Source organism: Camelus dromedarius, chromosome 36, assembly GCF_036321535.1.
Source record: "Camelus dromedarius isolate mCamDro1 chromosome 36, mCamDro1.pat, whole genome shotgun sequence".
Lineage (NCBI taxonomy): Eukaryota > Metazoa > Chordata > Mammalia > Artiodactyla > Camelidae > Camelus > Camelus dromedarius.
The window spans coordinates 2156879-2171398 of record NC_087471.1 but is presented as its reverse complement, the minus strand read 5'-3'; the positions used below and the strand labels follow the sequence as shown (position 1 = coordinate 2171398).

At 49.3% G+C, this 14520-nt stretch overlaps 2 protein-coding genes across 11 annotated transcripts in view; both read left to right on the top strand.

The window, feature by feature from the left end:
- AUH (AU RNA binding methylglutaconyl-CoA hydratase) overlaps positions 1–14520 on the top strand; it is a 144962-nt gene that overhangs the window by 86601 nt on the left and 43841 nt on the right. The window lies entirely within an intron of this gene.
- Positions 8920–14517, top strand: LOC116153315 (nuclear envelope pore membrane protein POM 121C). Its single transcript, XM_064482440.1, has one exon. It carries the CDS (start codon positions 9154–9156, stop codon positions 12427–12429), a length of 3276 nt encoding a protein of 1091 aa, XP_064338510.1. The 5' UTR covers positions 8920–9153; the 3' UTR covers positions 12430–14517.

Genomic DNA, 14520 nt, shown 5'->3' with positions numbered 1-14520 from the left:
TAGCATTCTCCTTTCTGAAAACACTCCAGTTTCCAGGAGGGGAACTCCGGGCCTGTTCCTGCTAGGGAGGGAGCCGGAGTCCCCCCTCCCGCCCTTGGGCACGGAACCTCGCCGCCCCCGGGTGTGGGGGCTCCCCCACGGGCCTCTCCCAGAGCACGACCCACTGTGGCCCAGCCAGGTGTCCTGACTGGTGCCTGCCCGTTGCCTTCCAGAAATCCTCCTTTCCTTACGCTAATCAGAACCAATTTCAGTTGCTTATCACCTTCAACACAATTTTAATTGGTTAAAGACGCATATCCTTCTCAAGTCTAAGGTGATACTATGATTGCAGTGAAAGTGTCCAGTTGGTGGCAGTTTCAGACCCCATTGCTCGGAGACGGACCACACTTGCCCTGCAAACCCTGCCAGGTGATCCCTTTTCGTCTTCTCTTGGTTAGTGTTTGAGACATAATTTATACAGGTCTGGATAGCAGGCTGTAAAGGTATTTGGCGGTATTTTTCTGTTGGCTGAATTATATTTAAAATTGTAGGAATCCTTCCCAGTTGCCCGAGTGTTAAAAGCCAGTTAGTTACTGGACGGTGTGTATCGTAAAAGGGCACTGAAATAAAATGTTTCTTCAACTGATTTTTTATTTAATGTAGGTTTATTTTAAAAAAGCAAGCAAAGTATGTCATTTTCTCTTCTGTAGTTTTAAAGCAACAGTTTTAGGGTTAGAAGATGACTAAACTTGAAGCATTACATTTTAAAACTCACTCATGTAGAATAAAATATACCTTTATCATTGAAGACAATTGTTTTCTATAAAAATTTAAATGTTGCTGGAAGAGCTATGTATTGAAAATAAATTGCGTATTTTCTCACTCATGATGAGCTAGTGAAATGGAGAATTTGAGCATTTATATTTAGATCTGCCACTGCATGGTTTTTGTATTAGGTCACTCTCTGACCCTGTCCCATCTTTCTGCATTCAGCCCTCTGGACAGTTAAGCATTTCTGTAGCGAATCCCTCTCTTACGAGGGAAGTTTCTCAGTGTTGGGAAAGAGTTAATTGTCTGAATCATATCACTGAATAGGATAGACCTGGGGAAAGGCTAGCGCGGCCAGCTTCTTGCTTTGTACTCATTTTTAGTAAATACGTGCTTCTCTTCCGTTCTCTGTGCTTAGATGTAGTCTGCACAGGATACTGTAGCAGTCACCCGTGGATTTACCTCGGAAGACCTAGATTTGGCAACGCGTGTGCTAGAGAGGTTTCAAGAGAAGACCCCGACTTTCAAAAGAAAGCTGTGAGATAGTTGCAGCTGGTCTATTAGCATAAACAGTAGGAACTTGGAGTTTTAAAAAATGTGTATGTGGCGTGTACGGAGCGTTACATGTTTCTCAGTGCAAGCGTGCGCGTGTGTTCTTCGTGCATTCACGGGTTTTGCGAGCGCTTGGATTCCGTCCCCTTTCTGACGCAGGAGTGAGCGATGTTGGAGTGGGCGGCACCTGGAGGGTGTCCTTGTCGTAGAAGTGTTCCACAGGATGGGGAGGCCCGTGGGGCAGCGCTAGAGCTTAATGTAATCCGAAGTTTGGATGAGCTACTTCGTGCTTTCAAGTACAAAAGAAAGGAAAACAGTGTTCTGTGTGTAAACTTTTAACTGTAATGTTGCTGACAAGAGGTTGACTCCGTGGATCTTTAGTCCTCGTCTGAGGGCCTCCTCAGAGTCTGCTGGACTTGATGTTTGAAGACCAGACTGTAGTTAAAGCTGGGAGTTAGTGGGACAGATCTGTGAGTCCAGGAGTAGGAATAGGGTTCTGGGCAGGAATGTGATGTTTGTGGTGGGAGGGGCCAGACCCAGCCAACCCGCACTACTGTCCGTCCAGAAACCGGTGTGGAGAAGGTGGTAGGAGCCTTAGGGACGGGGAGCAGTCGCAGGGTAGGGAAGAGAGACAAGGAAGGGGGAAGAGAGACAAGGAAGGGGGAAGCGATCTCTTTTTCTGCCCCTCTGTGCTGCCTGGGGCACCCACTGCGCTGGAGAGGAGATGGCTGAACATCACCTGCGTGGGACTCGGGCTCCCTGGAACCACCGACAGCAGGAACGGGACATGGCAGTTGAATGGGTTGATCTCTTAAGCTGAAGCCACAGCAAAGGAAGAAAGACGTGCGTGCCCGCAGCAGCCTCACGTCCACTTTGCACCTGTGGGGGGTGGCGTGGGGCGAGCAGATGAGGCCCAAAGAAATTAAAAAAAAAAAGCAAGCAACTGAAAATGTACATCTGAAAACTTTGGGTTATTCTGCCTGGCTGTTACAGACATTCAAGAACCAGACACCACGAAAAGGGAGCAGGTGAACAGTCAGAGGGAAAGACAGGCCCTGTTCTGCATTGTGAAGGTTTGGAGTTAAGGCTGGGTGTAAGTTGCTGACCCAGTCGTGTGGCGGGTCACTGGTTATGGCCGGGATGCTGGTTGTCCACAGTTTCACATTTGGAAGCTGGGGTACCTCTCTAGCGCATGCATCGCTGACTCTGGGTCTTAGTGATGCATCGGTGGGTTAAGCTGACACTTCCTTTCCTGTTACAATACAGAGACCTGCATCCCAGGCTGGAGATCTGGTTTTACTCCTGATCACCTTTGTGCCTCTAAAGCTCTCTACTAAAACAGACCTGAAAGGGACACGTGCACACAGGGTTCCCGCAGTCTGTCACACGCTCATAGTTTCCCTAAAATCTTAATTTATTTTACAGTTTATGTAGTTTTCAGTCTAGCCTATAGAATATTTATATTAAACCACGTGTGCCTTTTAAGTTGCCCATGAATGAGATATTAAAGAGGGGGAGGGAGCCCTACCTCTTCCGTCAGTTAGTGGGCGAGATGTGAGTGCCCGTGCCCTAGACACGGGGCCACAGACACCCAACTCGAGGGGCTCCTCTTACTTGTTAAAGACGAGGACTGACTTGTGTGGGGCCTGCGTTCCCTCCTGGGCAATTATTCTGTGAAATCTCATGTGACAGATGCTGCAAGGAACTCTTGCTCTGATTACAAAATAGAAGTATATGACAAACTCTTTCTTACAAAATGGCTTTTAGATGTTGTGTAATTCTTATCCATAGAGGCCAGTCACAGAGGACTTTGCTCAACAAAATTTATTACTGTAGAGGCTGCAAATGATCAAATTCTGTTTGCTTGAAACATCCTTGGAAGGTGGTCATCAGTACGTGACATCTCGTTACGCTGTCATCTCAGCTTTTGCCTGTGAGCCTCACTTTCCAGTGTAGGCTTAGAGACCATTAAGCCTCTGGCTACGGAGGTCCACGAGGCACTGAGACTGTCATTTGTCATCTGCCCATTTTAAGGCCTTGTCAAAATGAAAGCACAGACTGTACAAGAAAAGAAAAAAGGTTTAGTCATTAACCAATACATAGCCAAGCTAAGGGAGAGGCCTCGTTAACAAGTGAGATCTCATCAGCGTTTCTGGAATGTCGGAGGTGAGACAGGTTGAAAAGCCCTAGCCTAGATGTGCTGCACGATGGCGTCTGAAGACGTGGGGCACAGGCCGTCTTTCTCAGGGAATCGTGGAGGCTCAGCGTCAGCAGCCGTTCAGAGCTGACACCTTGGACCCGCGGCTTCCATAAGCAGGGTGTGACTGAAGGGCTGGTCATCAACTGTGGTACAGATCGGTCCCCCAGCGCCCCTCTCCCAGCGATAGTGCACACGCTCACAACGTGCGCACGGACGTCCTCAGAGCAGAGGGAGGTGGCACGTGTTATTAGGCAAAACAGGCAAAAATTGTTTCTGCTTAGGATATGAAACTAAATTCTGATAAGGGTTTCGGTACCGCAGGAAAGCCCTCCTTATCTGGGGATGGGGAGGGTTTCCTCCTCAACAGTCAGGTTCCCTTTTGTTTACACCAAGGAAGCCTGCCCAGCCTGGTCAAACAACAGAGTCTAGAATTTCCAATTTGAGACGAAGCCCTTCTAGGGAAAAAAAAAAAAAATAGACCAACTAACAGAGCCGAGAACAGTAATCCCCATCTTCCTCTATTTTCACCTTTTTTTTTTTTACATTTTTTATTGATTTGTAATCATTTTACAATGTTGTGTCAAATTCAGCGTAGAGCACAATTTCTCAGTTATACATGAACATACATACATTCATTGTCACATTTTTTTTCACTGTGAGCCATCACAAGATCTTGTGTATATTTCCCTGTGCTACACAGTATAATCTTGTTTATCTGTTCTACAACTTTGAAATCCCAGTCTGTCCCTTCCCACCCCGCACCCCCTTATATGAACAGACAACCAAAGGGTTGTTGGGTTTACAAGGAAAATTGACAGAATGAAAGGAAAAAAAAAAAAAACACGAGCCCTAAGGAAGCAGCTGATGCAGCAGCAATGATACTACAAGAAAAGGCTATTAGATTTATTATTATTTTTTAAAAAGGATTACTGAAGTGAAAATCTAAGAAAATACAAGTGAAGTAATCTTCCAAAATGTACAGCAAAGACCAGAAGAATGCCGGAAGAGATACATGGGAAAGGAGTCTATGAGGTTTGATACTTGGCTTAATAGAAGTGGGAGAAAAGTAACAAGAGAGAAGTGTAAAAACAGAAGGGAAGGCAACTCCCGGAGGCAGAGGTGACACGTGTCTTTATACGAAAAGGGCCCCTTGACAGCCAGCACGAGTAACAGAAGCAGCTCATCCATGGGTGTGCGTTTGTGGAGGATCAGTGCTTCAGGGATGACGAGGAGACTGTAAAAATGTTCAGAGAGGGAGGAAAATTGTCCATCGACGAAGAAGTGTCCAGCTTACAGCGGCGATGTCTTCTCAGTTTTAACACTGGATGTTCTAAGTATTGCCAGCAAGATCCAAAGGGTAAACACACTTTTTTTTTTTAACCCAGAATTCTGTATCTGACAAACTACCACTCAGCTGTGACAGCAGAATAAAGGCGTTTTCAGATGTACAAGGCCTGGAAAGATTGGCTTCCTGAGTACTGTTATTAGGAAGGTAGTTGGACGTGTGCTCCAGCCAAACAAAAGAATAGCCAATAAAGACAGGCTTGGCCTTCTGGAAATAGAGGACTCAACCTAACTGGGCATCAGAGCAAACCCAGGAATAATGGGAATAGGTCCAGACAGCAGTCGTTCCAAACTGGAGCAGGAGTGTGAGACATCTGAGGGAGAGGAAGGATTGACAGCCTGGGGATGTGTTACCCCCAACCCCCCACTCTACCAGAAAGAAAACCATTAGAAACCCCAGGGAAGACTTCTATTTTAGTCTAAATATGGGAGGAAAGGCCATGCTTTTAAGCAGTCAGTGACAAAGAAATGGGTCCATTTAATCTTAAAACTAGAGTTTTTTTGTTTTTTTTTAAATTTCTTGGAGTGGTCACAGGATCATGGCATTGAGTTTGTAAAGAATGAAGTGTCATGTTAGCACACCTCTTGGCCTGGCATTAAATAATATTTATACAGCATAATGTGAATGCTGGTTGTTGATTTTCAACTTTTAGAACCAGTCTGTGATCAGAAAGGTTTGGTTGCTGTTTACTTCAAAATACGAATGCTGACAGCCTTGATGCTGTCAAAGGAGAAGTGTGGCTGACCTCAGGTGAGCTGCGGAAGGGCGGAGGAGAGGTGTGTGATGTCTCCAGTATCTGTGAGGAACTGAGACGCAGAGTCAGCTTAGTGGAGCAGGGAATTTATATTCTGTATCGTTGAAATCGTAAGTAATTAGTAAAACGGCTAAATACTGAGAGGGACAGGTGAAGATTAATGATGATGAACTAAATTTTAATTTTTAAATCTAGGAAGATCAATAGATACTACGTCAAGTCATTAAATCTAGAAGCTTTTAGATAAAAGTGTATTATTTGGGGATACAGAGAGAACTATCAGAGGAGCAAAAAACGAGAACAGTCGGAAGTTCTCCTCTGGGGGATGGGCTCAGGGTGTGCAGGAAGGGTGCACACACATGCATCCTTCTGTATTGTTAGATTTGTCCTACGTGTACATATTTTGAGAAGACAAAACATTTAGGAGTACTTCCTGATCTAGTATTTCACTAATCCAGACCTGTTAGGAAGTTTTACTAAAGAGAGTGAGCAATTTATAGGATTGAATTGTGATCATGACCTTAGGAAATAAAATGGTATGAAAACTTTTGCCCTCCTCTTAACTTTTTAAACTGAGTCATCTCTCTGGACAACAAGAACAGCAAAATCAGATGAGCGACTCTTTTCTCCATTATTCAACCCAACACTTTTTTCCTCCTAAAAGCGTCTGTTCACTGTGCAGAGTGTGAGTGAATTCAGCTCACTTCCATTTCATTAGACGTGAAACTCAGCCCTGAGCGTGGCCGACTGAGCACAGGAACGACGCAGGCAGCGCCGCGCTGTCGTGAACCCTGGCGCTGCAGCGAGGACGGGCTGCAGGACTTTTTCTAACGCTGAATTCCCAGCATCAGATAGACATTTAACTGGTCCTTTCACGTTGACTCGGAAGAGGAATTCTGTCTGCGATCCTAGTGTTGTGCATTTTCTACTCAGAACATAGGCCCGTGCTGGAGGGGGACCTGGGAGAGCACGTGGGCGACATCAGAGCACAGAGACGCTGCGTGCCTCCTCCGTCACAGCCGAGGGGCTCCGGCCCCCAGGGAAGATGCCTGTTGCCATGGCTGCTCACCTCCTTCGTACCTTTTAAGTGGGCCTGGCGAGTCTTACTACCCCTCCTTAGGCGGATTCCTCATTCTCTATGGGACTGTTTCCAAAAGCTCTGTTCCCCCTCATCCTGGCGGAAACCACCCCCTAGACAGGCAGCTGGCCCCCGGGCCTGTCTGCCAAGCCCCGAAGCGCTGATTAGGAGCACGGGCTCTGGAACTGGACCAAGGTACAAATCTCAGCTCCCCCAGTAATTGTGGGACGTAGTTTTCTCATTTTTAATACGAAGGTAATGGAAGTACCAGGGCCACAGGGTGTCGTGAGGTCAAGTACGTAACGTACTTGCAAACAGTGCCTGGCCGCGGCAGTGGCTCTTGCCGCTTAGCCACTGGAATAGGGTCCAGGCGGCCGTTCAGTTTACGCTCATGTGCTGGGTCACCACAGGGGGAGCACGGGAGGCCGGGTCTGTGCTCAGCAGGGGCAATGCTGTCCTGCTGTGTGTGAGGACAGTGGGGAGACCCTGGCAGCTGGGCCAGGGTTCTGGTACCTCTTATAAATGATCCCGCTGTCCCCAGGTAACCTCTCCAGGGTTAGGAACATAACGCTACGTTCAACTGTTTCTACGGGAAAACAGATTCGAAGCAAATTGTCTCCGTTTATACTAAATTTTATAGGAACATAACTAATGTAACACTAAGGTTGGCAAGTATTAAATATACAGATTGGCCTTTAAAGATGTTTCAAATAACTAATGTATTTTGATGGCATTTTGCGAGAATGTATTTACAGAACTGAGCAGTTTGTTGAAGAGTATGAACTACATGGAATGTAAACATGAAATGCTTTTAGTTTTCTCCAGTTACTGTGTTCAGCTGAGCTTTTACAAAATCTCCTTTTTCTTTTATTAGTTCATTTCTTGATCGATCCCATCACTCCCTAGTTACCTTTGGTTGTTCATGAGTTTAGCCCAGTTTCAAGCTTCCGTCTCACGCCCAGCCTAGTAGTGTACCTTTTTCTATTTCCAGCCATACTGGAGTAACGGAGACCAGGTTTGCCCTTCTGCCTTAAATAACTACAAAATTGAAAAGACACATGGAACAACTTTCTTCAGAGACTAGATACAGACAGCTTAGGTGTATGATCCTGAGAGGAAAGAACCAAACAAGCAAAGTCCTAAAATTACAGCTCTCTGCCTAGAGGCGTTTTCTAGAGAACAGGGTGAGACAGGGGGACCCAGGCGCTTTGGATGGTCTCTCTTGGAATGCAGTGGATTAAACAGGTGAGATACCGTCTAGGAGAGAGAGCGGCTGCACAGAACGATAGTTGCAGAAACTTGCACAGTGGTGCCCTTGAGTTTGTCGCTGATTAGGATGCACTCACACAGAGTAAAACTCTGCAAGGCCCGATGAAGAACGACCAGGTAGCTGTAAGGAGACTTACCCCAGACCTCACACAAGAGAGACTGGGGAAAGCTGCAGCCTCTTGAGTAGCAGGGTGGAGACGCTCTGTAGGACACGATGTGAGTTAAGTAGCTATCCAGAATGGTTGTGCGAGTAGGGCCTGAACTAACCCTAACGTAGTGAGTTCTCTAAACCTGCCCTAACAAAGCTTAACAACAAGCCTAGTGAGGGTCCACCTGCACTGCAAAGAACTTAACTGTCTGTGGGCCACGGCCCAACGTGCTGTAAAGGGAAACGGCAGAATGCAGTACACAACACAGTCAAATAATGTCTGGCAATCAATCCGAAATTTATACACAGGATGAAGCAGAAACACGTGACGTAGGGAGAGAAACCGTGACTAGATAGAAGCAGATAAAGCAGAGATGGTGGAACTTGCAGAAAAAGACTTCAAAATGACTTTATATTTGTGCTCAGGAATTTTTAAAATGAAAATGTACGTAAGGAGAGAGCTAGAAGGTGTAAAAGAGAACCGCCTGGAACTCCTAGGGCTAAAAATCGGTCTCTGAAATGAAAAAAACTGCTGGGCGGAATTAACTGCAGCCTAGATGCTGCAGAAGGGAAGTTTGGTGCATTTGACAACACAGAAGTAGAAATTGCCAAAACCAAAGCCCAAGAGAAAACTTGGGGCAACATCAAGTGGTCTGACAGGATATAGTGAAGGTCTCAGTGCTCACAGTCAAGGTGGGGAAAGAAAAATACTAAAAAAAAAAAAAAAAAGACCCGTCCTGTACAGCTAGTTCCGTGACAGCTCTGGCCCCCCCCCCCCCAATCTGCAGGCTCCAGGAGATCCGGAAGCACCAGAGGGTGGGGGGGTGGGGGCGCATCCGCATGTGTGCAGCCCTGGGTCCCTGTGTGTCTGCTGCACAGGGAGGGTCCCACAGGGCCCTGTGCACGTGCGCATTATTTGCTCACAAGGTTCTAGAGCCACGTCCTAGCAACAGGACAAACAGTGTGCGCTTGGCCTTCAGCAGAGTTGGTAGCTGAAGGACAGCGCTCAGAGCCCTGCTCTCTACCCCGAGAACTGACCTTGACCTTCCCTAAGTGCCCTATGGGCGACTACCTGAGCACACCCTGCCCCTCAGCCCCTCCCCGAGCCCTGGGGGGCCGGCACCTGCCGCGAGGGCCCGGCCACCTCCAGGCCGCTCCCCGCCATCGCCGACTGCCCCTGGCCGGCCCGGGTCACCCAGCTCTCCACCAGCTGCTGGCCGCTCGCAGGCCAGCCTACAGGTGTCCCGTGACTTTACATCGACGCCTTGTAACAGTGCTTCACAGAAGATGCTCCCTGCTCCCGCGGACCCTGCGCTCCTTTCTGGGCGTTCTCATCTCCACCTGCAGTCGAGTCCGTCGGAGAAGGGCCGTGCTGCGCGCCCAGACCTCCACGCTGTCCTGCAGCTCAGCATCTCCAGTGGGCACAGCCCCCGTCTGTGCAGCGCAGGAACAGCCCCGCACTCCTGTGCTGCCCACAACGCCCGGGTGTGCCCTGGGCTCGTGCGCGGAGGCGGTGTCAAGGGCCCCTGGTGAGAGCGGGGAAGGGTTGGCCAAGCAGGGGGAAGACCCGGCAGTCCCAGAGGGGGAAGATCAGAGGAGCCCAGACGGCACTGGGGGTGAAGAACCCGAGATGAGGCACCTGTGGGTCCAGAGAGGCCCCATTTCTTTCATTCCGAGGCCTGGGTCTCTGCAGAGGAACCTCCGTGCCAAGAACTCAGAAGACCGCTGCGTGCAGAAACCCCAGACCTCTTGCGTGAGCTCCTGCCCCCGTAGAAATGTCATCAGCAGCTCGTACAGCTCCTCCCGGGGTTCCCCTCCAGTGCGGAGGAAGAGGGGTCCCGCACACAGCGAGCTGCCCCCGAAATCCTTGAAGAAAGGGAGGAAGGAGAGCCCCCGGCCTCCCGCTGCAGCTCTGGTGGTCTCACCGTGGACGAACTGGCCCGACAGGGATGCAGACACAGTCAGAGGGCCGAGGGGAACCAAGGGGAACACATCCGATGGTCCCAGGCCCCGAAGACGCAGGTTTCCTCTGCTGCCACACAGGCGAGGGGAGCCCCTGAGGCTGCCCCCACCCCCTGAACTGGGTTTCCCAGTCACCGGGGAAGACCTCAACATGGAGAAGAAAGCAGCGTTCCGGCAGATCAATAGCATGTTACGGGGTGAGACCGAGGCGGGCTTGGCTCCCCCGCCCTCCCCGGACGCTGAGGTCACCTCCATGGGGACCACTCCACCCTCTCAGCCTCTCCTCTCGGGGGCTCCCCAGACCACCAGTGGGAGCATCTTGCCCCCTCTGCAGACCCCGCAGACGGCCCCCATGGGTGCCCTGGCCTTTGACACCCCCGCTCAGGAGACTGGGGTCACTCCCATAAATAACACTGCACCCTCTCAGCCTCTGCTCTCGGGGGCTCCCCAGACCACCAGTGGGAGCATCCTGCCCCCTCTGCAGGCCCCGCAGACGGCCCCCAGTGGTGGCCTGGCTGTCTTCACCCCTGCTTGTGACTCTGGGGTCACTCCTATGGACAGCACTCCACCCTCTCAGCCTCTGCTCTTGGGGGCTCCCCAGACCACCAGTGGGAGTATCCTGCCCCCTCTGCAGGCCCCGCAGACGGCCCCCAGTGGTGGCCTGGCTTTCTTCACCCCTGCTTGTGACTCTGGGGTCACTCCTATGGACAGCACTCCACCCTCTCAGCCTCTGCTCTTGGGGGCTCCCCAGACCACCAGTGGGAGTATCCTGCCCCCTCTGCAGGCCCCGCAGACGGCCCCCAGTGGTGGCCTGGCTTTCTTCACCCCTGCTTCCGACTCTGGGGTCACTCCTATGGACAGCACTCCACCCTCTCAGCCTCTGCTCTCGGGGGCTCCCCAGACCAGCAGTGGGAGCATCCTGCCCCCTCTGCAGGCCCCGCAGACGGCCCCGAGTGGTGCCCTGGCCTTCGTCACCCCCGCTCAGGGGACTGGGGTCACCCCCATGAATAGCACTGTATCCTCCCAGCCTCTTCTCTCGGGGGCTCCCCAGACCACCAGTGGGAGTATCCTGCCCCCTCTGCAGGCCCCGCAGACGGCCCCCAGTGGTGGCCTGGCTGTCTTCACCCCTGCTTGTGACTCTGGGGTCACTCCTATGGACAGCACTCCACCCTCTCAGCCTCTGCTCTCGGGGGCTCCCCAGACCACCAGTGGGAGTATCCTGCCCCCTCTGCAGGCCCCGCAGACGGCCCCGAGTGGTGCCCTGGCCTTCGTCACCCCCGCTCAGGGGACTGGGGTCACCCCCATGAATAGCACTGTACCCTCTCAGCCTCTGCTCTCAGGGGCTCCCCAGACCACCAGTGGGAACATCCTGCCCCCGCTGCAGGCCCCGCAGACGGCCTCCCATGATGGCGTGGCCTTAATCATCCTCACCACCAGCCTGTCTGCACTGAGCTTCTGTGGGCCTAACCTAACTGTAACACTTCCTGCTAACCCTGGGACCTCTGCGCAGCCCATCCTTGCGGTCCCTCATGGGCAGCAGTGTGGAGCCACCACCGCCTGTGACAGCTCTTCCCAGTATCGAAAGCAGGCAGCTCCAGCCCCAACCTCGGACTCACTCTCCGCTCCAGGTCTGCTAGCCTTCCGGCCCCCTCCAAAAGCGTCTTCTGACGGTTTGTCATCCAGAAATCCCACCATGGGCACTCATGCCAGCACCCAGCCAATCTCTTCTGCCACCTCAACTGTCTTCCCCCATGGCTCTGCAGCAGCTGCCTACATGCCCAGCGTTGTTACCAGGGCTGGGCCCAACGCTTGGCGGCACTGCCCAAGATCTGCCAGCTCGAGCCCAGTCCCCTGCAGGTTCGGGGTCTCAGCTACATGTAAGGGCGGCAGGAGCCAAATGGGTGATCTTGAGCTGTGCCGCCTCTTTGCAGCTCTTAGCATCACAGGAGAGGCGAAGCGGAGCCCGAGCACCACACGCTGCCGTGGGGGACGCAGGGGCCTGAACACCTGGGGCCCTGTTCACCAGAGCACCCCCATGCTGGCCACGGGACCCAGCACCAAGCAGCAGCCTGGGTTTGGAGGCACTGCTGCCCCCATCTTAAGTCCCACCCCCGGGGGTGCCCCCAGGCAGAGCCCCTCTGCTTCCAGCCGAGGGCCCGGCACCTCTCACAGTAAGGCTGGCATGTCTGTCCTGGCCTGTGGCAGCAGCCCTGCCTGCGCAGCGGGCACAGGAATGAGCAGCCACACTGTGAGGGCCCGCTCATCACCTGTCCAGGGCGTGGCTGCACACAAGGCTGCTGGGCCGTCCAACAAGTCGTCTTCCTCCAGGCTGGGATCCCCTCCCTTGGAATCTAAGAGGCAGATGATGGCCTGAATTGGTGACTTTGGGAGACACAGTCAGTGTCCCCTACCTCCCCGGCTGGACTTCATGCAGGCAGGCCCCATTTGGGGGTGAAACACAAGCCTGGCCCTAACTTCTGGAATCCCGGAGCCCCCTGCCTGCGATCTTGTCCCCAGAGGTGGTTGACCTGAGACTGTTACCTGATCCCACTGATCCCAAGTGGTCAGAGTCCTCAGGACAGTAGACAAAGGCCCTTGTCCTGTCCTCTCCGGCCCTAGAGCAAGGGGCACACCCCTGCTGCCTACAGCTGACTCCTCCTCTCCCCATTTTCCTCCCAAAACCCTGGTGTTTTTTCATAGCTTATAATAAAGTTTTGTTCTTGTTTGCATTAAAAAAAGACCAGAACTTTTCTGAATTTGGTAAAAACTAAGCCCTAATGCTTTAAGGCATTTACTCTACATAATAAGTTAATTTCTATTCTATGTGTCTAAGAGCAAAGTACTGTCATCGAGACATTTTAAAATACTCATTAATTTCACTTTCTTTTAGCTTTCTTCTCTCACAAAACCCTACCTAAGAAAGGCTACTAACCACTTAAAAAAATTAAATGTTAATAAAGCAGTAGTGAAGGTAGAATGAAATGCTAAAAATGCTCAATCCCAAAAAAAGAACAAGTAATTAAATAGATGAGAAAGACAGAAAAATATTAAAATGGTAAATTTAAACCTAACCAGAATGGGTCATTATATTAAATGTAAAATTTTCTATGGAATTAAAAAACAGATTGATTTGCAAAGTAAGACTCAGTTACATACTGTTTATGAGCCCTCCTTAACAAGGGTACAGATATGTTAAAACTGAAAGGATGGAAGAAGATGTACACGCTCACAATAAATAGGAAGGCTGGACTGGCTCTGTTAATACCGGAAAACTAGGTTTCAGAGTGAGGAGCGATGTCCCTGTGATAAAGAGGGACATCGTGAAATGACAGAAGGGAAAAGAGTGATCCATCAGGAGGGCGTGACCTCAAGTGTGCCTGCCGCTGTGAGAACAGAACTTCAGATGCTTGAGGCAGAAATTCTCAGAACGAAAAGGAGAAATGAGTAAATCCACTGTTTCTCCTGGAGATTTCATAATTGATGGAGCAAATGGAAAGAAAGTAAGTGAAGATACAGAAACCTTGAAATGTATTTGGAACAGCTTGGCCTGAGTGATCTTTTCGGAGTACTCCACCCAATGACCACAGAATTCACGTTGTCTTTAAAGTTTATGTGGAATAGCCATCAAAATAGGAAGATGGACCATAAAATAAATTTTAATAAATTTTAAAGGATTGAGATAATACAGGCCATGTTCTCCGACCCTAACAGAGTTAAATTAGAAACCAGTAACTGAAACTTGCATGCAAACCCTCTAGATACTTAGAAATTCAAAGAATACTGGGTACACCTATGGGTCAAAAGAGAAATCAGAAAATATTTTGAACTTAAGGAAAATGAAAACAACATTAACTTTTGTGAGACAGTGCTAAGCAACAGTTAGAGCAATCAGTTTTAAAAGCTTGTATGAGAAAATAAAAAGATCTGCCATCAGTGACTGAACCTCCACTTTTAACAAAGAAGAGGAAGTTAGTGGAAAAGACTTGGTACCAAGAATAGAGAAACATTAATAAAACCCAAAGCCCATATTTTGAGAATGTGAGAAAAAAAAAAAAATTAACACTGCTAGCTAACCTGATAATCAAGAAACACAGAGGAAAAAAAAAAAAAGAAGACACAAATTGCCAGTATCGAGATAGGTCATCACTGCATATCCTACAGATATTAAAGGGTTATGAGAGAATCTTAAAATAACTTTATGTCAGGAAATTCACCGAAACTAACAATAGAAGAAATAGAAAATCTAAAATACTTTCACTTTATATATATATAAATGAGTAATAAAAGTTAGATGAGAAAGATAGACAAGAAATATCAAAACGGTAAATTTAAACTTAACCAGAATGGGTAATTATATTAAATGTAAAGTTTTCTATGGAATTAAAAACAAAGATTATATATATGTATTTTATATATATATATATGTATTAAAAATATGTATATAATTGAATTCGTAATTAAAAAT